Here is a 23,427-nt window from a genome sequence, read left to right on the forward strand (position 1 = left end):
CACCATGAAAGTGCTTACATTATGTTCTCCTTCCAAAAAAGGACCATTTTTCCAAGCTAGTGGAACAAAGAAGCCAAAAGGAATGTGGTGGGCAGACCTGCTTGAATTAGGGCAAAAAAAGTTATTGAAGTTCACAGTGTAGATAACTTACATCTTTGAAAATAAGTTTCTAAGTGTAGCAGTAGAATTACAGCCCTTTAATTTAATTGTGTGTTCTCACCAGCCTAATGAACTCAAAATAATGTTTTCTGCCTATTGAAAATGGCTTGATCAAGAAATGTGGCATTCTAGCTGGTGGGTTAGTTGCAATAAGCATGGACTAAATAAGAGATTGCTGGGTTTTTTAATTTTATTTTTTTAACTGAGCTATTTTGTAAAATGTTAAGTATTTTTAAGTTCAGACTGAATATGGGATTAGCTGTGATTTATGTCTTCAGGATGAAATACTACTTCACTCTTCTTTTTCATCCTGTAGGCAAAAGATAACTCCTGATTAATGGCAGCATTTTCTACTATGTCCCATTCATACATTTCTTATAATTCACATTATAAGTAATAAATTAATAAGTAATAAACAAAGGTGTAATGTTTAATTTCTTTGGTATATGTTTTTTAATGTAATTGCAGACGTTTCCTTAGTACAGTTGAAAGGAGCAGACAGAAGTATAAACCAGCTTCCCTCACTGTGGAGTTTGTCCCTTTTTTTTACCGTAAGTATTACTTAACAGCCTGTTAAAAACAGTTTTCTGTAGAGGAATGAACTTAGTGAGCCCAAGTAACTTTCTCCTAAGCATGCCTGATAATGTTCAAGTCCTTTGCTTGCTTTCTGAGACTGAATGTAGTGGGTTACTTTGTTTGGTTTTTGTACTTCTTCTTTGCTCTGAGCATCACTACATTCCTGCTCATCTTTGAAAGCTTTTTTTCTTTATTTCTAGACTTTATTTCAGTGCCTAAAGTGGTTTAGTAGGGTTGGTTCTGTGAATTTTCGTTTTATTGTGGTACACAGTGATTGCGCATGCAATCCCTGTAGTAACTGCGCTGATAACTCTCATGAAAAATTAATCTTAGGAGAGTGTTCATGCACTTCTGTCTCTTTAATATGATTTAGCAGCTAGAAAAAATGAAACTGTGCCGTTCAACTAGCAAATGCTCCTTGGCCTCGAGTTTAGGAAACAATTTTCCCTCTGGTTAAGTCATTAAATATCATGGTGGCTACTTTGGAATTCATGGTGTTCTTTTGATTACAGATTGTTTGTGTGGAAGAGAAAAACTTACACGTCCACATTCTGTACTTAAATCTCAAGAATGTGGGATGCCCAGGTAGTTTGCCAGATTAGCATACCAAAGTGTTAGTGCCTACAGAATTGAGGCAGCAGGAACAAGCTGGAGGGAAGGGCAGTGAAGGAGTGAAATCAGCCCTTTTTGTAGCTATCCATTAACTTAGTTTTAATTGAAAATTAAAAAAAAAAGAGAGATTATATTCATGGAGTGGTAGCAGTTATGAATTTGATTTTTCTAGGTTTGAGTCACAGCTCCTGTTCCTTGAGATTCCATTGCTGTGTACCAAAAATAGGATAGTTGCCAAAAAGACCAATTGTTGCTGTCAGTAAAATGCCCTTATCTACATGCCAGAGCACTGGAAACCCACTCTAAGGCTGCTACTGAGGAATATCATCTGTAGGTTCTCTCCTCTCCATTCAGTGCGTTGCCCTGTGGTTCCTCCTGTCTCTTAAATACATTATAATGTGACCGAGCTAAAAGTGTGCTCATTAGCCAGCAGATACTCATCTGCTTGTTGGCCAACTGGCAGAAAGGACAGAGTAAGAAATTGCTGAGCATGTGCCTTAAGTATCCTGCCATGCCAGGACTAATTTGTGGGGGGTTGGTTTTAATCTACTCAGCCTAATGATTTATTCACAATCTGCTAGGTACTGCTCTTCTCAATTTGTCTGAAGTTCTGCAAAGATCCAGAGGCTATAAGTCAAGGAGTGGTGGTACTAGCTTACTAACAGTGGGATCATCTTAAGTAAACTTTATTCTGTTTGGAGAACAGATTGGAAAAATAGCTTTGCAATCTTCTTTTAAAACAGGCTTGGACATTCAGTATATAGTCAGAAATCTTACTTGCCAATAAGTGGCATTTCCAAAAATTATCCTTTTTAGCTGCTGTGTTAGGTCTAGCATTATTGCTGTAACAAGGATATCCAGGTTATACCTGTTGCTAAGAAGAGATGCTGGGGCTGTCTGGGACTAATTTCTATCAGATATGGCAAGAGAAGAGTTGCAAAATAGTTGTCATTAAAGAAGTTACTGCTAGAAAGGTTACAGATCTGCACAGGATTCTCTGGCAATCTGCCCTAAAGGCAGCAAGCTCAGGGATTGTTTTTTTTTGAGCTACCTGCACTGCATATGGCATCAGACTTTTCATGCCAAAATTTCTCTGAACTTTGTCATGCTTGATAACTGGTTGTGTGTTAGAATGCCCTTCTCTTTCTCATTAGTGTGGACAAAGTGGGCTCATTTTTACATTAGGAATCGAGAGCAAAAGTTGTGTGTCTGTAGTTCTGTCAGCTGGCATGGGAAGTTTATGCAAGCTCAAGGTGTGGCCCTGTGAATTCCTGATAAATGTGGTAATGTTGTGTTGCTTTGATAATGCTGGAATTGGTGTGTTTGTGTCTGAGTTATATAAAACAAAGTGTAGATTTTACAGTTGATTTTTTTTTTAATTTATATGATAACAGGGAATAGAGGAGGGTTTTTTTTTTTACTATTTGTTTGCGGGGGTTTTTTGAGAAAAATCTCCTTTTTATTTAATCAGAATGCTTTCAAGAAAGTGAACATCTCAAGGAAAGTCTAAAATGTTGCCTGCTGCATCTCTTTGGAGCTATTGTGGCTGGTGGTCAGGTAAGGACACTTTAAACTTTTCAGCTGCTGAAACCCCCAAATGCTTGTTCCTTGTTTAAGATTTTTAAATACTCCATAACTTGTAAATGAGAAGAATTTATTATCCATGATTAATTATTTTTATCTTAGCAACCTTGGGATCATTCTGGGCAATAATACTTAAATGCTAAAAGCTGGCTCCCAATTTCACGTAACCATAGAAGTTTGCTGTTTAGAACAACTACATGTTCATATGAACTTACTGTAATATTTTAAAGAAAAAATGTGCACAACTAGATTAGGAATTTCCATCTGCAAAGATGGAAGTTTTGTGTTCACGTGCATGAAATTGATCTATCTTACTTCCCAGTGCTGAAAGTAAGCTGTTTTCAGTAGGAGACATGGGGCATTACAGCTTGGAAGCTGTTTAAAGTCTTTGAAAGAACATGAGGAAATGAGGGTATTCATCAGCAGCAAAGCCAACATCCACTTTTTCACCTGACTTCTCTAAAGTCCTTTGTCTGGTCACAAGCAGCTGCTACTTCTGATGATCTTGAAGAGAGTGTTTTTAAAGGTTGCCAGGAAGCTGCAAAGCCAAGCTCTGCTCCATCATGGAAGGCAAGTGGAGTCTGAGCAGCTTGGCCAGCAGCAGTTTGCCTGACTGGCAAAGGGTGCAATCTCACTACACCCAGACAGTGATGGGAGCAGCTGTGGTTGGAACCAGGATGGACCAGCCCAGCCCACTAGATAAGGCTGTAGTGATAAAGCCTAAAGTCAAGCCAGGAAGTCTGGTCAGCACATCAGAGTAAGGGTTTGCTCTCCTGGTGGTAACTAGAGTCAGTCAAGAGGCCAGTGCTTGCCAGCCCCATCCACAGCCATCAGGGAGGGCTAAGGTCAAGCTGCAGTCAAGTCAAGTTAAGTTCAAGGCATGACATGGCTAGGCATGGCCATGGCTGCAGTGTAGATCAAACAATTAAAGGGTTGAAAGCCAACACTTTCATATAGCTCCCTGAAGAGGTCAAGGAATCCCTGACAGGGTTTCTTAAAGCTCACCACAGGCTCAGGCTCCTGTCCCTGAGCCTAGGCAGTCAGGCCCCCAGGAAGAAAGGTGAGGAAAATGCATTCAGGGTCCAGGCAGACATTTGCTGATTACTATGTCTTACCTCATGTTCTGAAGTATCATGAATTTCATAATCTAAAGTGAAAACACAGGTGAAGGTTTGTCTCAAATTAGCAGTTTATCAAGTCTGCCTTATAAGAATTCTATAACATGTATTTAAATTGTGTTTCCTTTTCTATAATAGCATTTCCTTTGAAAAAGAGAACCTATTTAAGTGAACAAGATGGGATGCATTTCATCTGTATCCATCTGCATAATCCAAACAGAATATTTCTTAGTTATTTAACAACTACACAGCATTAGTAGATGGAATAATGCATATTGCATGGTTCAGATACCTCAAGTAGGCACAACTGGTTTGATGAGGTTTAAATTCTTCTAAATTTATTTTTCTTAATCATTATTTTGCCTTAATGGGTTTCAGAGGAATGCTCTTCAAGCAGTATCTCCTGCCACCATGGAAGTCTTGATGCGTGTTTTAGCAGACTGTGACAACTGGGATGACAGAAACCCTGAGGAAGTGAGCAGGAAGGCAGAGCTGACTCTGAAGTGCCTGACAGAAGTTGTCCATATCCTCCTAACCAGCAGTTCTGACCAGCGCCAGGTCGAGACAAGTACAATATTGGAGAACTATTTCAAGTTGCTTAATTCAGACCATTCAGCCTTGCCTAATCCAAGGCGATGCAGGCAGTGGGAGAGCAGATTCATAGCACTGCAGATCCAAATGCTGAGTAAGTACACAGTTCCTTTCAGTATTTCTGACAATAACTCTGAAGCAAAAAATATTGACTTGGCTAAGCAACTGAAAAATTTCTAACATTTCTTCTTAGATAGTTTTTCTTTTAATCATTTACTGTCGTAGTTCAGAGGGTCACAATACAAAGCAACACTCCATTTTCAGGAGGCTTCAAACCAGGTTTTGTTATAATATGCATCCTATTTATACATTCTTACAAGGCTCATAAGTTTACACTTTACTCATTGGTCAGGAAAGACAAACAGAGTGCTTATTGGAGTAGGCAGTTGCAGGTTTCTCTTATTTATTCTTCTCTCTTTCTATGTCAATGACTTTGGTAGAAAATTCTTTCAGGGGTAAACATGGATCCTCTTATCAAACTTCTCTCTGGCTCACAGAAGTCACAGTAAAACCTCTTCCACAATTTAGTAATAAAACAACCAGAAGAAACCATATCAGATTGCTACCATTTAACTAGTGTCAAGGTTCATAGGCTGAAAGTCTCCATTAAAAGAGAAAAACTTTGCTAGGCAAGAAGTGAAGCTTATCAGAACCTTAGCAATTGCAGAAAAAGACTGTTTCTGTATTAAATAGCAATGTGGTGTTGTTTTTTGATAGTTTGATTTTCAAATGGCATTATTGTAAACATTGGCCAGAAGTAATAGCCTGAAAGAGTTGGGTAAAAGTTTTTGGGTTAGAATTCAGGGCTTTGAGTTTTTTCCATTTTGATGTTCAGCATGGGAAATAAAGGTGTTTCTTTTCCCATACTTCCAAGAAAACTGAGAAATAGTACTGTGGCCATGGAGAATGCTTACAGTATAAGGCTGCTGTAGAATGCAGAGTAATTGCTTGTTGAGGAAAGAAGTGTTCATGTGCTGTAAAATAGAGGTGATGCCGCTTATGTACTCATTATTGGAAGTTACTTAAAACAGAGCCCCAAAGCAATCAAAGATATTCATTAGGCAAAATTTCTCCATAATATTAGTCTGTGGTAGTCTTTACAGTGTCAAAATGTTTAGCTTTAGGCCTAGTGATTTGTTCTTAAAATGCATATGATTCTTGATCAAAAGTGCAGATAATATAAATTGTAAAATTTTTTTTCTGATGTGTATTATGGAATGTGCAGGAAAAACTGCTTGGTGGATTTGGGGTGTGTTTTGTCTTTGATGCCAGTTGTTTTAATTTTATAGATACCATCACAGCCATGTTAGACTGCACAGATAGGCCTGTTCTGCAGGCAATTTTCCTCAACAGTAACTGCTTTGAGCATCTCATTCGACTGTTGCAGAACTGCAAGGTAAGTTTTCCCTTATCAGCATATTTTTAACAAACCCTGTCTTGTATTATTGCTAATGAAGTAGAGGTGTCTCCTATGTCTTGTGGTTCAAGCAATGAGTACTTTTGAGTCCTGAGCAAAATACCTTTACAGACCCTGCTCAGTCTCTAAAATCTGTTACGATGCTGTATCTTTGAATCACTGCTGAATCTTTTCCTACCTATTAAAATCTCTCAGATGTCAGACTTTGAGCTAAGCACAGTGATATCTGACAGTATGTCTTATTAAACATCAATCCCACCTGCCTTTTTATTTGGCTTTTTGTTGTGGGGTTTGGTTATTTTGTTTTGTTTCTCTGATATTGTATCACTGGGTTATTAGGAAGTCACTTAACAACTGGTGCCAGAGGGAGGCCTGAATTCTAATTTCAGAGGAATGTTCTGTCATTTAAAAAAAACTTTCTGGTGTCCCATTTTAAGTCTTTCAAAATATTTGAGTGCTGTGTGTGGCTGACATAAAACATGAGCTCAAGCTGTTAAAAATGTTTCTCAAGTCTTCCTTTTCTACATAGGATCTACGGTTTTCATCTGAGCTGCAAATGATCATAGTTTGCAAACTTCCACTGATTGCACTGATTTTATTTTTCTCTGTATGAAAGAACACAGATATGATGTAACTTTCTACACTATCTCTTTTAGTGATATGTTATTGTGATATGTGATATGTTAGTGACATAGCTGTTTTGAGCTCTTCTGATGTTAGATAATTTAATGCTAACTACACTGTGCAATTTGTTTCTAATCCATTTAGATTTTGGATTAGAATGTATTTCAGTGCAATGATGTATTAAAAATAAATGTGTTTGGATTATGTCCTGATTGTAATTATAATTAAAGGCAGAATGCCAACTGACTTCAAGTGTTTTGAATAGTCTGTAGCTTTATTATCTCCTGCTGAAAATACGTTGTTTGCCCTTTCCATTCTTCTCCTGTGTTTGGGAATCGGCCTGTTTTTGTACTAACCTTGTGCTTGATAAGAAACTCATTTTTTAGTTTCTTCTAAGATCATCAGCAGTGTGATGTTTACCTCTTCATGGAGACTCTTAGCTGTGTTCCTGCGCTCATAAACAAGTGCTGGAATTTCAGAAAGCAGGAACAACTGATCTGTTTTTTCTTGCAGCTTGCTGTTTTTATTTTCATTCTGCCTGTCTGTATGTTACAAGATATGTTCTTTTAAGGTTTTTTCCAGGGGTACTGACTCACATATCACTGTGTTGTTTAGAGATCAGTGCTGCCAGTTTGGTACACAGTGTGCTTTTTTAGCCTTTCACAGGCAAAATGCCTCCACAGATGAGAAGTGGAAGAGATAGAGGCAGGGCAGGTCTTGCAGTATATTTATTTGTACTTCCAAATATACTGTGTCTCCATTCTTTCTCAAAGGCAAATAGCAAAGATTGAGTTAGTTTTGGGATTAGGATTTCTCCTTATTAGCTCAGGGTGGAGATCCTAGTTCTAGATTTTATTCCTTATTTTCTGAAAATAAGGAATATTTTGCTCCTGGGTTCCTAAGCAAGCTGTGTGTGGAAAGCCTGTTCTGCATCTCTGCAGAGAGCATGAGAGTCCATACACATATCTGAAACTCAGGAAGCTATTGGATCTTCTGCAAACTTGAAATGCAAGTAATTTGTGTGGAAAGGAGGGGTAAAGCAAATCCATACCACTATTTCTGCTATAGATATCCCAAAGAACTTGGGGTGTTCAAGGCTGTATTTCTACTCATACTTCCTAGTCATTTTCAGTATTACAATCTTCTAAGATGTAAATCCTTTTTTTTTTCTTTCATGTTTGCTGGTTTTAAGGCTCATGGGCAAACTGTCTTTCCTTAACTATGCTTTAGGGTTAGAGATCTACACAAAAACTTTTCAAAACTGCTTGGTTAAATTTTGATGATGTGAATGTCGCTTTTTGCCAGTGATATCCAAAAAGAGGGACTGTAATTTAGGGGTATCAGGAGGTCCTTCTTCTGTACTGAGAGTCATTTAACAATCTGGTTTGTCAGTGCTGAATCTTTTCTCATCTGTTTAACTAGCTCAGAGGTCAGACTTTGAGGAAAGCACAATGACCTCTAACAGTATGTCTGATTAAAAGAAAAAAATGTGGGTTTTGAACAGCTTTTAAATGGAAAAATTAAAACCATATATACATTGTAAAAAGAAATCTATTTTTCCTTTTCACATACCTTATGAGAAAAGAAGCAACCATAGCAAAAGTTTGATGGCATCTTTATTTTTTCATTGTCTCCATTTGCTTTTGTTTAATGTTCTTATTCTTGCTAATGTTACAGTCCTCTGAGACAGATTATAGTTACCCTGCATTGTTAAGTGCTTTTGACTGTGGTGTACCTTTCCAAGTGTTTCCAACCATGTGCTTTGACACCTATGTAAGTCAAAGAAATATCTTGAGTGTTGTCCTTTGTTTTGCCCTAATTTATGGAAGTCTATTTCTCAGGTTGCTCCTCTTCAGGGAGACTAAGCTAGCAGATAATGGAATAAAATGTGTGTGTGTGGGAAAAGAAATGCTTAGGTTTTACCCACTGCAGGAAAGTGTTTATATTTTTTTAAAGGAACTTTTAAAACATTTTGATCGGGTTTTTTTTTTTAAATGCCTCAGTAGAATCTTAAAACAGAAGGAGGTAAATCTTAGTCCTGATTACGTTACAGCTAAATTTGGCACACAAATTGACTGCAATTGATTATGAATTTGGGTGAGTTTCAAACTGCCAAATTCAGGTACTGACTAGGAATTTAGCTACTGAACACAGACCAGTTCCTTAGCTGAAGATGCAGTATAGGTCTATGTTTGATTTAAAGCTGTTTGCAACCTGTCTGCTTCTTAGGATGATGGCAGAGATATTTTGCCCTTCGTCTTGTCCCAAAGACTGTGTGCCCTAGAAATTCTGCTACTGTGCTGTTTGAAGATGAACATATTCTGTCTAGGTATCTTCAGCTTTCACCTAGGCCAAAACATAAGTAGGAAATAATGAAACAGCTGTATCCATTTCCTTGTTAATGCCAGACTCTTGTCTTTATTTCTTACAAGTAAATTTCTTAGAGCTCTGTCATGTTGCACACTGTGAATGAAATCACAGTTGCTAAGCCAGAGATGAGTACAAATTCCAGATAAATCTCTCTTGGTCTCAGTGATTACATATTTTCTTTTTCTTTTTTTGAGAAAAAAGTAATTACTCTTTAGCAAAAATACAATGTAATCATCAGTATTTTTTTCCCCTTTTTTGTTTTTGTCTGTGAAATACAAATCTAAGGCAGCCTCCACAGATTTGGCTGCAGGTAACTGTTTGATGCAATTATTTCCATTATTCTTGTCTCTGTTTCTAACAGCTGTTTTTAAATGCTAACAATAAAGTGGCAGACAAGAGTGAGAAAGACCTTACCAACAAATTACTGACAGAAATGAATGAGGACCAGGTACCTACCTAAACTGTATTTTGCTTCAGTTGAAGTCAAGACACAATCACAGGAAAATTGATTCCTGTGCTTCACCTTAACCAGCCTCCTTAAGCCTTCTGCAGCAAGATGAACTTTTGATGCTGCAGAGATCAGCATTTCCTGTCTCTGGAAAATGATTTTTCTGAATAACTGATTGAATTCAGCCTATGTTTTATTCATCTGCTTCAATCTGCAGATATTGGCAATAGAATGAGCATCAGTTATGCTTCTTTTAAGGAAAAGGTGAAGCACATGAATGAGATCTAAATTAATTTTCTCAACCTGGTGGTGATTCTTTTTCCCCTCCTTTTCCTCTTTTTTGCTCTTTGTCTCAGCACTGTGGTGTTTTGGATTCTGGGGCCTTGTTTGTGAATCTCAATGGTTGTGTTTGGTGTCCTGGTTCTTTGCTGGTCATCAAGAACAGATATTCACAAAACAATGGACAGGCTGAATCAGGGAGGTAGGAATAGCCTGTTGCCTAGCTTTTTCCAAATATTGTGGAAAGTCTACAAATGCCAATTTTTGTATATAAATTTTCTAATTTCTGATTAAAAATGTAAAAAAAAAGATGAATACAAGGGATGGTGATTTTTAACTAATAGCTTTGGCTTTTTTGGACATAGCACAACACTCTAACCACATGTAAATGTTTCTTCATGTCTAATAATCTTCTGATTCCTGGCATTTCACTTTCAAAATATGTCTGAGGTGCACATCATATTTCAGAGATGAGGAAACAGTACGTTTGTTTGCACAGTGTTGCTAATTAGGTTTACTGATGGATGCAGAAGAGTGCTCCAACATTTTTATTCCTAAAACCATCATAGAAATATCAATATAAACAAGAATTATAGAAAGAAACTTCAAAAGGTTACTTAAATTGAAGAGAGAGGTGTTGAGTCAATGCAATACAGCTATGGGTGAGGCAGCCACCCTGTGCTGGGTGTCTTATCTCTTAGATTTTGGGGGTGTGTCTGTGCTGCGTTGGTTTGCAGGGCCTTGGATGGAGAATAAGTCACTTTATATGAACTGCAGATACTGATTTTCACACACACTTAGAGATTTCCTAATTGTTTTCCTCCCTCCCTCTTGAGGTTGTCCATTAGACGCATGAGGAAAACTTTGTTTGTCCATCAGAATATTTGAGGTGCAGTTTGTGTTGCGAATGCTTCTCTCCTCTTGAAGTCTGTGGTTAGTTGTCTACTGTGATGTAATTCCTTGTAGGCTGTGGGGTTTGTAATTTTGGCTGGTGGGGAGATGATTTTTGAAGCATGTTACCAAACTCCTGGTTTCCCTCCTGGCAAGAGGGCACAGCACAGATTTTGGAGCTGAACTGTCTTTGCATGTTTGTTTATGACTTCTGTACCTGCTCCTTTCAGGTGTTTCAGGGACACCTGGACTCCTTGGCAGTATCAACCATTCAAGCCCTCACAGCAGTAATGCACAAGTCTCCAGCTGCAAAGGTAACAGTGTCTGTGCACAGGGCTGTTTGCAGCTTCTGGATCTTATTTCCAGTTAAACCTTGGTGGATCTTGCTAATGGAGATGAGCAGATTGTGCTCACACATTCATGCCAGATAGGAATAGCTGATCAGCATTTCTTATCCCTTTATATGTGTCTAATGGCTGAACACTGAGTCATCTTTCTGCCGAAACTGGAAGATCTGAGTATGCTGGCAATTGGAGCCTTTGTAAAGAAAGTACATAGTTACTTGTCTCATGGATATATGGGGTAGACTTAGTGGGTATTTACAGGAATTTTCAGGCAGCTGTTTGTGTTGTAATTTTATATGGCTTTAAACCAACCCAAGGTGGTATTTCTGTCCAGATGGTGGTCATGCTATTGCCCTGTGCCCTTCCTTGGTAGTTATTTTTTGTGATTTGGTAAATGGATAGGTTGTGGTTAGTTTGTGATTCTGACTGGAAGCTAAGCCCGTGGAAAAATAGTGTATTTATTCCTGGATTTCTGAGGTAATTAAACTCAACCCTTGGCTGAATGATTCCCTGGACTTGGCACAGGTAAGGGATGTGACTGTACAGTGGAGAATAAAGGAGGAGTGGGAGTCATTTATTTTTTTGCTACTTGCAGTACAGCCTAAGGGAGAGACAACAGGATCTGTTGTGTTCCTCCAGAGCATTACTGAAAGTGTTCATTTCTCCACTGACTGTGGAAAGCCTGGGAAGAGTTGTTTGTTGGAGATGGGGCCTAGTGGGATTCACAGAGAGTCAGAGTCTTCAATTGCACTTCCACTGCAACGTGTATTTTTTCTTTTCATGTTTACCTAAGTAATCACCTCACTTCTGCTGAAGGATTTATTCTTTTTTAAAAAGTCATTTCAGCACAGACTGTAGCCAGGAGAAGAGTATCCATTCCATATGATGTGTTAGCTGTTTAATAATTGAACCATAAATGGGTACTACCATTTGAACTTTGCTGGTTGATTTGTTTTTTTCTTATAAAATCAGTTAGTTTTCAGCAAACTTCTGTGGAACACTTGTCTAATTTTTTTAAGTTTTTAGGATGGGTGGTTTTTAATCTGTTCTAGGAAAGTCTTTTTACTGAAAGATTAATATTTGAATACTTCTGTGTTTCAATGTAAACATTTCAAGCTATAGTTTGCACTAAAAAGATGAAAAATGAAGCTATTTATTCATTGTGATATTATTAACATTTGGATTATACCAAAGTAGTAATATTCTTTTATAGGTAATTAATGAAATACAACTTTGGACTTTTATTTATCTGTGTGCTACAGTGAAATGCTTCTCATCTGCAGCATTCTAGAGACAGTAGAATGAACAAGTTATCAAAATAAATTTCTAACCTGTAATTATTACATTCTAATTATGTGTCTAGTATTGCATTATACTATCTAAATTAAAATTAAAAGTTGCTTGTCTACCTGCTGCAGTAGACAAGCAGTTTTTGTCCATTTTACTTGTTAGTGAGATGGGAATTTTTATCCTCAGGAGGTCTTCAAGGAGAGGATTGGGTATGCACACATATATGAGGTACTGAAATCACTGGGTCAGCCGTCTCGGGAGTTGCTGGAGGAACTCATGAATATGGTGAGCTGTGCTTCCTTTGAGGCAGAATTGCTTTCATCTTTCAACAGTACTTCTGCCCCTGTCTTAAAGTATTTCATGTCTGAGTTCCCTGCTGTTTTTCAGGCTGTTGAAGGTGACCACATGGCTGTTGGGATACTAGGCATTAGCAATGTCCAGCCCTTATTGCTGCTGATCCAGTGGCTTCCAGAGCTAGAATCTCATGAGCTGCAGATATTCATCTCCAATTGGTTGAGGCGAATCTGCTGTATTGACAGACAGAGCCGTGCCACGTGCGTCAATGCAAACATGGTCATCCGAATCATCGAGACCCTCAATTCCCACTCGGTGCTCCACTGCACTTGTGCAGAGAACCTGATCGCCCTGCTGAGCTCCTTGGGGAGCCACTCCATGGGCTCAGAGGAGCTGCTCCAGCTGGTGCGGCTGCTGCGGCCGGAGGAGCCGCGGGGCGCCCACCCGTACGTGGTGCCGGTGATGCGCGCGCTGCTGGCCATGGCGCGGAAGCAGGGCCTGGCCAGCGCCCTGCAGTACTTCAACCTGCACCACAGCATGGCTGGCATCGCCCTGCCCGCCATCCACAGGTGGCCGGGCTCTGCCTTCTCCTTCAACGCCTGGCTCTGCCTGGACCAGGACCGGGTGGACCCCGGCTCCACGGGCAAAAGTGGCAAGAGGAAGCAGCTCTACAGGTACAGTTACTGTAACTGCTGCAGCCCACAGGTGTGGGCCCTCTGTGCCCTGTGGCACTTGGTACCCCGGGACATGTGGTGCTTCTGCTTATCTTCATCGAAGGCAATACTTGATGCTTGGTCTGGGAAAGGGAGAGCTTTCATCTGTCACCACAGCCAAGTTCTGTTACAGAACTTACGGGTAGTTTCTCTGTTGTAATGTCTTGTTATCTACAGTTTCAACATCCATAACTCCAGATTGTGGGAAGGTTCATGGCTTAAACAAAACAACATGGAAAACCAAAACCCAATCCCTCCAACCTCCCACCCAAAACCAGAACAAGCTTTCACACAGTTTGTTGTGAAGGTAATGAACTCTGGATTTGTGTAAGTGTACAAGTGAGAAGGCACCTTCATGGTGCTTAAATAGTGCATATTGACATGGATGCTTCTGGATAAAATTTAACATTTTAGGTACTAACAGAAGCAAACAAAATGTCTTTTTGTTTTTTTTTTTTTTTTTTTTTTTAATTAGAGAAGTAATGATCACACAGTAAATATTGCACCACCACCAAACAACTTGAGTGGATTTTCTTCTTAATGAGTGTATTGTTAGGTGGTAGTTTTGGAGAAGCAAGTCCTTGATTGTGTGTCTTTTGTAGTTTTTTTACAGGAAGTGGTATGGGGTTTGAAGCCTTTATTACGTGCTCGGGGGTATTGGTGGTTGCAGTGTGCACAAAGAGGGAATATGCAACAGTGATGCTGCCTGACCACTGTTTTTTTGACTCTCTCTGGGTAAGATTTGATACTGACAAACACTTTGTTTAGGATTGTATTGTTAGCTCAGAAGTCAAAATTATGGTATTTTGATCATTTAACAAATAGTCTTTTATAATATTGCAGTAATTCATTGCATAAGAGCAGTTTTAATCTCATATAATGCAAGCAATTTTCACATAAATTAGTTATTGATTGAGCTAATTTATGCATGTGTGTTAGGCATTTTTGTTGATTAGTTACAGCATTAGAGGTTTTTATATTAAATTAAAACAGGCATAGATGGCTGTGGTGCTGTTTCTGCCTTACTTTTTTCTATTCCTATACTTAAGAACTGATGTGCAGTACTGTGAAAGAGTATCTTTCTCTTCAAAAACCTGTTTATATGTAAACATTACATTTACTACTTTGAAATAGAATCAGCAGGTGTTCTTGTTATATTCTTGTGGATGCTTTGGATTTATTTTCTTAAGGGCTTTCTTCACCAGCTTAGTAGAGATAAAGTTCAATAGTTTCATATAGTAGTTTCACTGCTCTTAGTAATGACTTAATTATTTTTTTATTGCTTAACCAGCACAACATAACTATTGTTCACGTGCCTGGGAAGAGGCCCTTTGGTCAGAGCCTCGTGTATATCTATGTCAATGGACAGCAGAAGGTCTCTGCCCCACTTCGATTCCCTGCTATGAATGAAGTAAGTTCCCTTCTGAGCCATAGCCTGGTAGGATGAGCTCTCATACAACAATGAGTGCTCAGACTGCTGCTAGTAATGGTCAGCTGTGGATACTGTCCAGAATATCATTTTGGACTGTATCTAACCATTAAGTAATGCTTGTTTAGTCATCTCTGTTTAAAAACAAAAAAGTCTACCAGGTGATACTGATTAAATCAAGGGGTTTTCCTCAAAATAATTGCTTGAGCATATTGACATAATTTATGATGACATCATAATAAGTGGCAGCTCTACCAGTGGGATTGATGTAACAGTACTCAGTGAGGAATATTCTCGTTATTTTCATGTATTTTTACTGGGTTTTTTTTGAACGTTAATACCCATTTTGGATGTATACACATTTAGCAATACACTAGCCTTCAAGATGAGTGTATGTTTAATCATCTCTGTAGGCTTTGTTCAATCCTTTTGGGAAACAAATTTATATCAAACTGGGCTATAACACCCAACATTCTTCCCTCTTTTCTAAGTTCTAATTTGATATTTGTTAAGTATGTTGAGAAAACAGTTCAGTTGGATGCTGTAATGGTAAAACCAATATAAAACTTAAAAATGAGAGTAAGTGTAGTTTTCATTTCAAGATAAAACTCTGGAGTCTGGCCCATCTGTAGAATAAACATTATAAGTCTCAACGTGACTAGAAGTAGGGCAAGTAATCTTACCATGAGAGCATCTGTTTGAATGGACTGATATGAGTAATGTGCAGTAACAGATATGCTGGGCTAGTATTTTGGAATGTAATCCAGAAGAGGAGTATTTACAGAGGAGTGTCAGGAGCACTGTCCTTCCTGCTGTGCTCCTTCCAGCAGTCATGCAGCACTTGAGGTAACCAAATTGCTCTTAGTTGAAAAAAGGGTGTTCTCTCCTATTATGAGAAGTATATGCTCTGGTTTTTGGCCTACTGTGATGGATTGCTGCTCTTCAAGGCTTGGCAGGACTTGTTGCTTGTGATTTCCTTTATTTAGCTCAGATTTGCTAGATGCAGTCTTCAGATTTAAAGCATGTGTTTTGTTTTCTTTCTTCCATGTATGACTCTCCAGTCTTTTACTTCTTGCTGCATTGGTTCAGCTGGTCAAAGAACAACAACTCCTCCTCCCTCTCAGATACCAGATCCACCTTTTTCCTCCCCAGTTGTGCCCCACCGGACGTCGCTTGGGGGCATTCTTGCTCCAGGAGGTTGGGGTGGGGTGCATGGAAAACCAGAGTTCATCACCAAAATGATCTCAGCAGGGACTCAGGACAGTGAATGGGGGTGTCCAACATCTTTGGAGGGCCAACTTGGATCAGTTATTATCTTTCATGAAGCACTGCAACCTTCTCAGGTGAAAGCATTATATTTAGCAGGTAAGTGATGATTGTACTGGTTTTAGCCAACTAAAAGGAATCAGTTATGAGCAAGACCCCACTAAGCTTTGCTGTACACAAACACATAATGAAGAACTTACAATATAGAAGAACTATAGAGCTGCCCTAAGTCATCGAGCTTTAAAGCAAATAAGCTTAACATTTAATAAGTGTTATGAAGTTTGATTTTAGAATATTTGCATAAGCTCCTCTGTTTATCATATGAGCAGACCTGCAAAATTAAAACATTAGGTAATAATTTCACTTGTAAATTTCTGAATTTTTGTTACGCCTTGCCCACATGTGTTTACAGTTGAGACTCTTTAAAAGTGTTGCCCTTATTTGTTAGGCTACTTGATGGTGATTTATGCTTGAGGATTTTTTCATAAGAATCAATAATTAAGTGGTCATTTTGAAGAAAATACTCTGAAAGCTGTGTTGTACAGTTCAAAGTGTGAAAGGTATTAAGTTGCATAATGACTTGAGGTTGTAACAGATTGGCATTAAAACACTTGCATCATTTAAAGGAAATAGTTTTGTTTGGCAATACAAAGTATCTTGAAGGTTACTCATTTTCTGGGCATTTAGGCTTGATGACAGAGATTAGTCACAGATATGAGATAGGTGTTTGTACAGACAAACATGAGAGCTGTTTGAAGGTATAAAAACACCTCTTTGTGCAGTTTAGCTTTTCATGTAGGATGTGTTCCTTTTTAAGCATACCCTCTGAAATGAATGATTTAAGTCATGGAAACTCTGCCTCGAAGCATGTCTGAAATAGATATGGTTCAGACTGTCTGATTTGTTCTTCCAACCAGTTTGGTAGTATAACATTTGTAAAGGGCAGCATTAATACCACTGGACTCTTAAAAATATGTTATATGATTTTATATACCTTTTTTTAATAGGTCCAAACTGTTTAACTCCATGGAAGTCTCAAGAAGCTGAAGTAGCAGACCTCCCCAGTAAGGTGCTGCTTCACTATACACCAAAGGTATGAAACAGGACATCATTTCTGTTTGACTACACAGTGAGCATTGCTTTCAGTGTTTGCACTGTGGCTTTTATGGGAAGATAAGGAGCAGTGAGAGCTTTCTTAAACTGTAGTCTTGTGCAGACATAGTAGGTTGGGCAAAAGAAGGGAATTATCTTTTACAATAGAGAATGTCAAATCTAAAATAGCATATGTTATATTCTAGGGGTTTCATGTTGTTTAAATACTTTAATATCAGCACATTGGCACAAAATCTTGTGTTCAAGCATCTGTAGATGCTTGATGATATCATGGCTTGTTTATTTGTTTTACAGGCCTGCAGAAACCCAATTTGCCTTGACCTGTCTGCAAATCTTTTACACGGAAGACTAACTGGAAACAAAGTAGTGAATTGGGACATCAAGGTAAATGTGTTGTGAAGAGGCAGAATCTGGTGTAAAAATGACAGTGATTGTGTATGTTCATCTAGCTTTTGGAGTGCTGGAAGTTACTATCATAATGGAAATTATATTTAACAGATGCACCATGTTTTTATACTGAGAATGCGTGGGCTAACACTATAGCTGGAGTAGTGTTGCATTGACATTACATTTATTGAGAACTTATGAGAGCCACTGCTTTTACTGTCACAGTACATGAAGATATTTTGTGGTAGCTGACAATTCTTCAATAATGTTGAATGCATGTTGTGTATCGAGCATTTTTTCATCTTAGGGAATTCTGTCATGGTTTTCTTGCTGTCATAAATTTTGAGTTAGATGAAGATTAGTAGAGTTTAGTTAACACTTGGGACTTGTCAGTAGAATACCACATTTTTTCATCTTAAGAAAAATGTGTGCACTATAAACATCTGCCTTTTTTTCCAAGAACTGTGAACAGTTGACTGTACTGGCAAACTGATTAATAAGGAAATATTGTTGGAGCTACACCCTACATACCCACTGTGCATATCTCTACAACCTCTTGCTGAGACTAATGTTAAGAAAATTCAGACATTTGTTAGTTAATTTTGCTATGATATGAATAGTTCTAAAATACTTCATTTTGTCCTCTTTGTCCAGTAATGGGCTCCACAGTGTTTGTTTCTGGACCAAGCTGGGAAAATGAGTGGGTGTCTCTGAGTAGCTTGCTAAGACCCTGATTTTGAATTGATTTGAAGTGGTTGTGAATCACTTCTAGAAATCTTGTGGTTGGAATATATTACACCTTTCCACAAGAAGCATTGTTTAAATAACAGAATCCAGAATCAATTAAAATTGGAAATGTCCTCTGAGGTCATCAAGTCCAACCCGTGACCAAACACCATCTTGTTAACCAGACTGTGGCACTAAGTGCCAAATCCAGTCTGTCCTTAAACACCTCCAGGAACTATCTTGTGCTATCTCCACTTGTGAGAAGGAGGGGAAAAAAGGGGACTTAGAAGACTTGAATTTTAAGGAGAGGCTTGGAATCTATGTATGTGTAGAGTTATTGAAAAAAAAAATTGTATTATTTAATTGCCTGAAGTTGAAAGGCTGCGGGAAGATGATTAAAGCAGAGATGTGTATAATCTTACAGTCTTCTCTTACTGCTTGCTGGAAGTGACTTAGAAATCAGAGAAATGTTTTTCCTGGTTTTTAAATATATTTAGTAAAAGATTCTTCCTAAGTTTCTGTGTCCTTCAGTTTTCAGTGTTTATATGGGGGGAGGAGGAAGGAAATGTACAAAATGTACTTGCAGAACAAGAGCTGGCAGGATGGCCCATGTGTAAGTGGCCTGTGAGACATTCTGATTGCATACAGGAGTACTCACAAACCAGAGTAAATTTTTGCTATAGTGGAAGGGATTTTATTCATGGTGATGTTTATCCTGCCTTTTCTCTTGATTCAGGATATGATCAACTGTATTGGTGGAATGAATGTGCTGTTTCCATTGCTGGAGCAGATCAGCTTCCTTGGTGCACAGATGCCGGAGAAGTCTGAAGGAGAAGCTCTGCCTCCAGAACTTGTAACTCCTGTAGAGGGTGACTGGGTGGTGTTTTCATCTCCAAAGGCATCAGGTAGGAAAGTGAAACTGGAGTGAACTAATTTTTAAGCTTGATTTTATAAAAAAGTCCTTTTTTGGATGATGGAAGTCTGTTTATGTGCTGAATTTTTCAGAGCATCTATGTAAAGCTGAAAGGCTCTTTGCGTTCCTAGATACCTGACGTGGATACTGAATACCAGGAGTTCAGCACTATATAAAAAATAATATATTTCAAGTATAGATATATTTAATAGCATTATTTTTCTTTTAATGATTTACTTACAGGTGCCAAGGTATAACATTGTTTTAATTTCTATTTTGATTGTTTTGAGAAATTATTCTTGATGTAAAACTTACTAATGACAACAGGAGAAGCTTTCCTGCAGCTTGAATGCTGGGTCACAGCCATATGGGGACAGCAGCATCAGAACTGCACTGTTTAGCCTTTAGCCAAAATTATATTTTCTTAATAAAATATTCAGGCTCCTACCTCTTCCACACATAGTCATAGTTTGGATTAAAATAAAAAGAAACTGGAAGGATGGTTTAAGAATAGATTTTTTAAAAACTTTGACCTTAACAAAACCACTGAGAAATCAGACCTTGCAAGGCAGAGCACTGCTTTTTTTCAAAGATGAAATGGTGAAGAGTAAAAAATAGATCTTCTTATCTCTGTCTCTAATTTTTTGCATACAATGGCTAGGAAGTGTCAGTTTGCAACTACAGAGGGAAAATAACTGCAGCATTTGCAAAAGATTGTAACAAAGAAGTTTGTAACCTACAGCCATGAATGAAGCAGCTGAAGTCAGGACTGGGATCACTTTGTTCTGGAGAGGCATGGAATGGCTATTAGTCTGCACAGGAAAAAAATCTAAAGACAGGCTACAGCTGAGGAACAGGAGTTGAGAATTTCAGGAAGTAGTGAGGAATTTAAACACTTGATTTTACTTTTTACCCTCTATTTTTATGCAGTGATCCAATGATAAGCCATAAGACTTTTGCTACTGTTGTTCTCTTCTGCAGAAGCACGTCTGGAGAAGAACATAGTTGCAACTTTCATCTTGATGATAAAACACTTTATTCAGGGACATCATGTTAATCAAGAAAATCTCATTCACTCCCATGGAGTTGCCACCCTAGGAGCCTTGTTACAGAAGGTGAGCAAACTTGACAAACATGGTTTAGTAATGAATTTTGTGGATGAGGTCCTGATTATTTTGAAGCATAGCTGGAATATCACTGTCTTTAAAGGCCTCCTTAGTAAGAATTTTCTTTCTTGCATTTCTGAAAGCAAAAAGGTGTGAAGTTGGTATTTATCTGCAAAGTGCAATGCAGTGTTTCATTTTCTTTAATGTTCTGCTATTTTGATATAGTGTTGTTTGGTTTTTCAGATTAGACTACTTTTGTGTTTATTATGTTGCTTTAATGGAGCAGACATTGCTATAGAAGATAAACTTCCACTTTTTAAAATAAAATTTTATTAGGACATTCAATATTTTGAGTGCTGACACCTGTTTTTATTTTTCAAGGTGCCAAGCATCTTAATGGATGTGAATGTCCTGATGGCTGTACAGTTGCTGATAGAACAAGTCTCAGTAGAAAAGAACATGCAGCTTTTGCAACAGATGTATCACCACTTACTTTTTGACTTCAGCATCTGGAACAGTGGTGACTTTCCCTTCAGAATCGGTGAGCTCTTGGCCTCAGGCAAACGTGTGAAGGCACAGGACTCTTCACATGACACAAATCTTTGCCTTGGTTCTAAAAGAAACCTTTATGTTGTAGGACATATACAGTATCTTTCTACAATCATCAAGGACAGTAGAAGGCTCTTCAGAAAGAAGTATGGTGTGCAGTTTCTTCTAGACACACTCAGGATTTATTATGGGTATGAGCTTTACTACTTCTGACTCCTCATTTATTTTATGTGGCCCTTGTGGGTTTTTTGCCATCATTCTAATGAGAAAATAAACCGCAGGTTGGATTTTGGTGCTTGATTTAGTTTACAAAATTGCATTAATTTTTTTTCCCATTTGACTTATTACTTTGCCTTGCCTTGCATTTTTATGCTAAGATTACGTAAAGTTTGTCAGTGACACCAGGCGTGCTTGTAAAAGTAATTAAAACCACAAAATTGTAGGACTTTGTTAAACAATGCAAATTAAGTCATAGATCATTACCATTATAAAAAGTTTACCATTTTAAGTTCTTTTAAATGCTTGTAGTATTTGAAGTAGGACTTCTTTAGAAATTTAACCTTTCAGTGCTGATGATTTATATCTGCTTATGAATATAATTATGTGTTTGAAGATGATTAGCTAGAGGCTTTGCTGTTTCCTGTGGGAGGTGGGAACCTGCAATCCTGACCTGTATCCAGATCAGTACAAGTCTGGATTTTCAGGGCTTTGATAGACGTGCAAAGTCTGATCTGATTATTACTGTTCAGTTGCTTGAGTACAGTAAAAATTGAAAACTTTTGCATATGCCTGGGTAAATGAAAAATTAATCAAACTGCACCATCAAATTGTTATTAATGAGCCATGAAGAGCCTCCTTAGGTTGCCTTTCTGGTCTGTTGGCAAGCAGGACTGGTTGTAAAGATGGTGATTTGGCTCCTGATGACCTGAGGACAATACGGACATCCCTGTACGGACTCATCAAATATTTCCTGAGCAAAGGTGGAACACATGAAGAAATTCAGAGCATTGTAGGATACATAGCTGCCACCAGTGATGAGGAGCAGGTATGCAACACAGCATAAATTAGCATTTTAAACTGGACATGTTTTGCTTTTGCATCTTGGCATTTAGAAATCTTGCCTTGTATACTTAAAAGAAGGGTGAACAAAGAAGAAGATGACCTCAAGCAAAATGTTAACTGATGTGTGGTTCTGTTTAGATGTAGGTAAGATAACTTTTTTAATGGCACATACTTATCTTAGTCTGCAAAACCAAATGAATGGACTTTCAACTGACCAGGAGTTGTGATGATGTAGTTTTTATTTTGTAGCATCAGCAGCACTTGAACTTGTCTATGTCCATACTTAATGTTATAAGGTGTTCTATAGAGAGAAAAAAATGTATTAAAAATTGTTTAAATGCACTAATACTGACTAACAAAATGTCTATTAACCAGCAAAGGTAAAACTTAAAAACCAAGAAAATTTTCCTAAAACAAAGCATGAAATCTAAATGAACTGGGTATTAATTTGGTTGTCTTAATTTTGTAGCTCTGCGGAATTCTGGACATTCTCTTCAGCCTGCTTCATTCCAGTCCAACCCCAGACCAGCTTTTTTTATTGCTCTTTGAACCAGGGAATGCTGATATTCTTTATGCTCTGTTATTGCATCAAAGATACTCTGACAGGCTTAGAGAACTTGTGTTCAAGGTAATGAATTGAATTATATGTTCCTAAATTAATCAGTTGAACATAAACTTGTGTTTTCCATTGGTCTGGCAGAAGTGTATGTAATTACAAAGATACAAATCGTCCAAGTTTCCTTTTTTGTTTTCTCTTGTCTTAACTAGATGGCATTGTCACAAAGGAATTAGTGTTCTCTTAAAATAAAGTATTGGGATCTTTAAAAAAACTATCCATGTTGTTTGAGTTAGTTTATCAAATAAACTTTAAAAACTGTGAACCAGCATGTTATACCATACACAAGTTTGAGAGATACGGATGCTTTTTTGTGCTCAATTTGCATTTGTGTCTACTTTTCCTTACAGATCGTGGAAGAGATGCTGAAATGTACCAAAGTTTATGAGCGGAGCAAGCACCGCATGAGGCTCAGAGAAGTGGGGTACTCTGGGCTGGGCCTCCTTCTGAATGAATCCCCAGTTACTGTTTCTCTTATTAAAAACCTTCTTAACCAAGTGCTGTATGCAGGTAATTGGCAAGTGCTTTGTCTGCCATTAGTACTCTTCTGCTGCTCAGAGGCCAACATCCCTGTTTTTTTTTGAGGAGAGACAGAGGTGTTACTTGTGGAGCTGTTCTGTTCAAACTTCCCATTAGTCTCCCATTAGCTGACATTTTCTTAGCTGAAGTTTGTTCCTTTTACCATCCCTGGATGCATTCATAACTTCCAAGGCAATTTATAAATATTTATCTGTTGCATTCTCTTGTGTGATAGTGCTTATGGTGGCTTTTTTCTTTCTTCCCTACAGATCCTGCTGTGAATTATAAAGATCTCCTGGCTGTAGTTTATCTGGCTCATAGATCAGATATAAACATGAGAGTGATTATCTGTAGAAAGGTTAGTTGTCTTCTTTAGAACTGGAATTCTGTCCTTCAAGCCTATAAACTGTACAGTGTGATAACTAAATTAT

The 23,427-nt window shown here is 38.0% G+C and overlaps 1 protein-coding gene across 7 annotated transcripts in view; it reads left to right on the forward strand.

The window, feature by feature from the left end:
• Positions 1-23,427, forward strand: part of NBEAL1 (neurobeachin like 1) — a 78,383-nt gene that overhangs the window by 22,276 nt on the left and 32,680 nt on the right. For 6 of the 7 annotated variants that reach the window (XR_009487365.1, XR_009487364.1, XR_009487366.1 and 3 more), the window contains 21 exons: positions 628-710; positions 2,819-2,904; positions 4,428-4,734; positions 5,930-6,036; positions 9,413-9,499; positions 10,900-10,983; positions 12,490-12,588; positions 12,691-13,271; positions 13,913-14,045; positions 14,602-14,721; positions 15,801-16,104; positions 17,013-17,098; positions 17,413-17,502; positions 18,968-19,136; positions 20,126-20,259; positions 20,632-20,791; positions 20,888-20,990; positions 21,688-21,844; positions 22,331-22,489; positions 22,828-22,987; positions 23,266-23,354. Coding sequence is in view for 4 of the 7 variants with exons in the window: in XM_059853232.1 (XP_059709215.1) it covers positions 628-710; positions 2,819-2,904; positions 4,428-4,734; positions 5,930-6,036; positions 9,413-9,499; positions 10,900-10,983; positions 12,490-12,588; positions 12,691-13,271; positions 13,913-14,045; positions 14,602-14,721; positions 15,801-16,104; positions 17,013-17,098; positions 17,413-17,502; positions 18,968-19,136; positions 20,126-20,259; positions 20,632-20,791; positions 20,888-20,990; positions 21,688-21,844; positions 22,331-22,489; positions 22,828-22,987; positions 23,266-23,354 (3,298 nt within the window). In the remaining 3 variants the exon portion in view is untranslated. The remainder of the gene's footprint in view (positions 1-627; positions 711-2,818; positions 2,905-4,427; positions 4,735-5,929; positions 6,037-9,412; positions 9,500-10,899; positions 10,984-12,489; positions 12,589-12,690; positions 13,272-13,912; positions 14,046-14,601; positions 14,722-15,800; positions 16,105-17,012; positions 17,099-17,412; positions 17,503-18,967; positions 19,137-20,125; positions 20,260-20,631; positions 20,792-20,887; positions 20,991-21,687; positions 21,845-22,330; positions 22,490-22,827; positions 22,988-23,265; positions 23,355-23,427) is intronic. The other variant, XM_059853233.1, reaches the window with a different exon arrangement.

The sequence above is a fragment of the Haemorhous mexicanus genome, chromosome 8, assembly GCF_027477595.1.
Source record: "Haemorhous mexicanus isolate bHaeMex1 chromosome 8, bHaeMex1.pri, whole genome shotgun sequence".
Lineage (NCBI taxonomy): Eukaryota > Metazoa > Chordata > Aves > Passeriformes > Fringillidae > Haemorhous > Haemorhous mexicanus.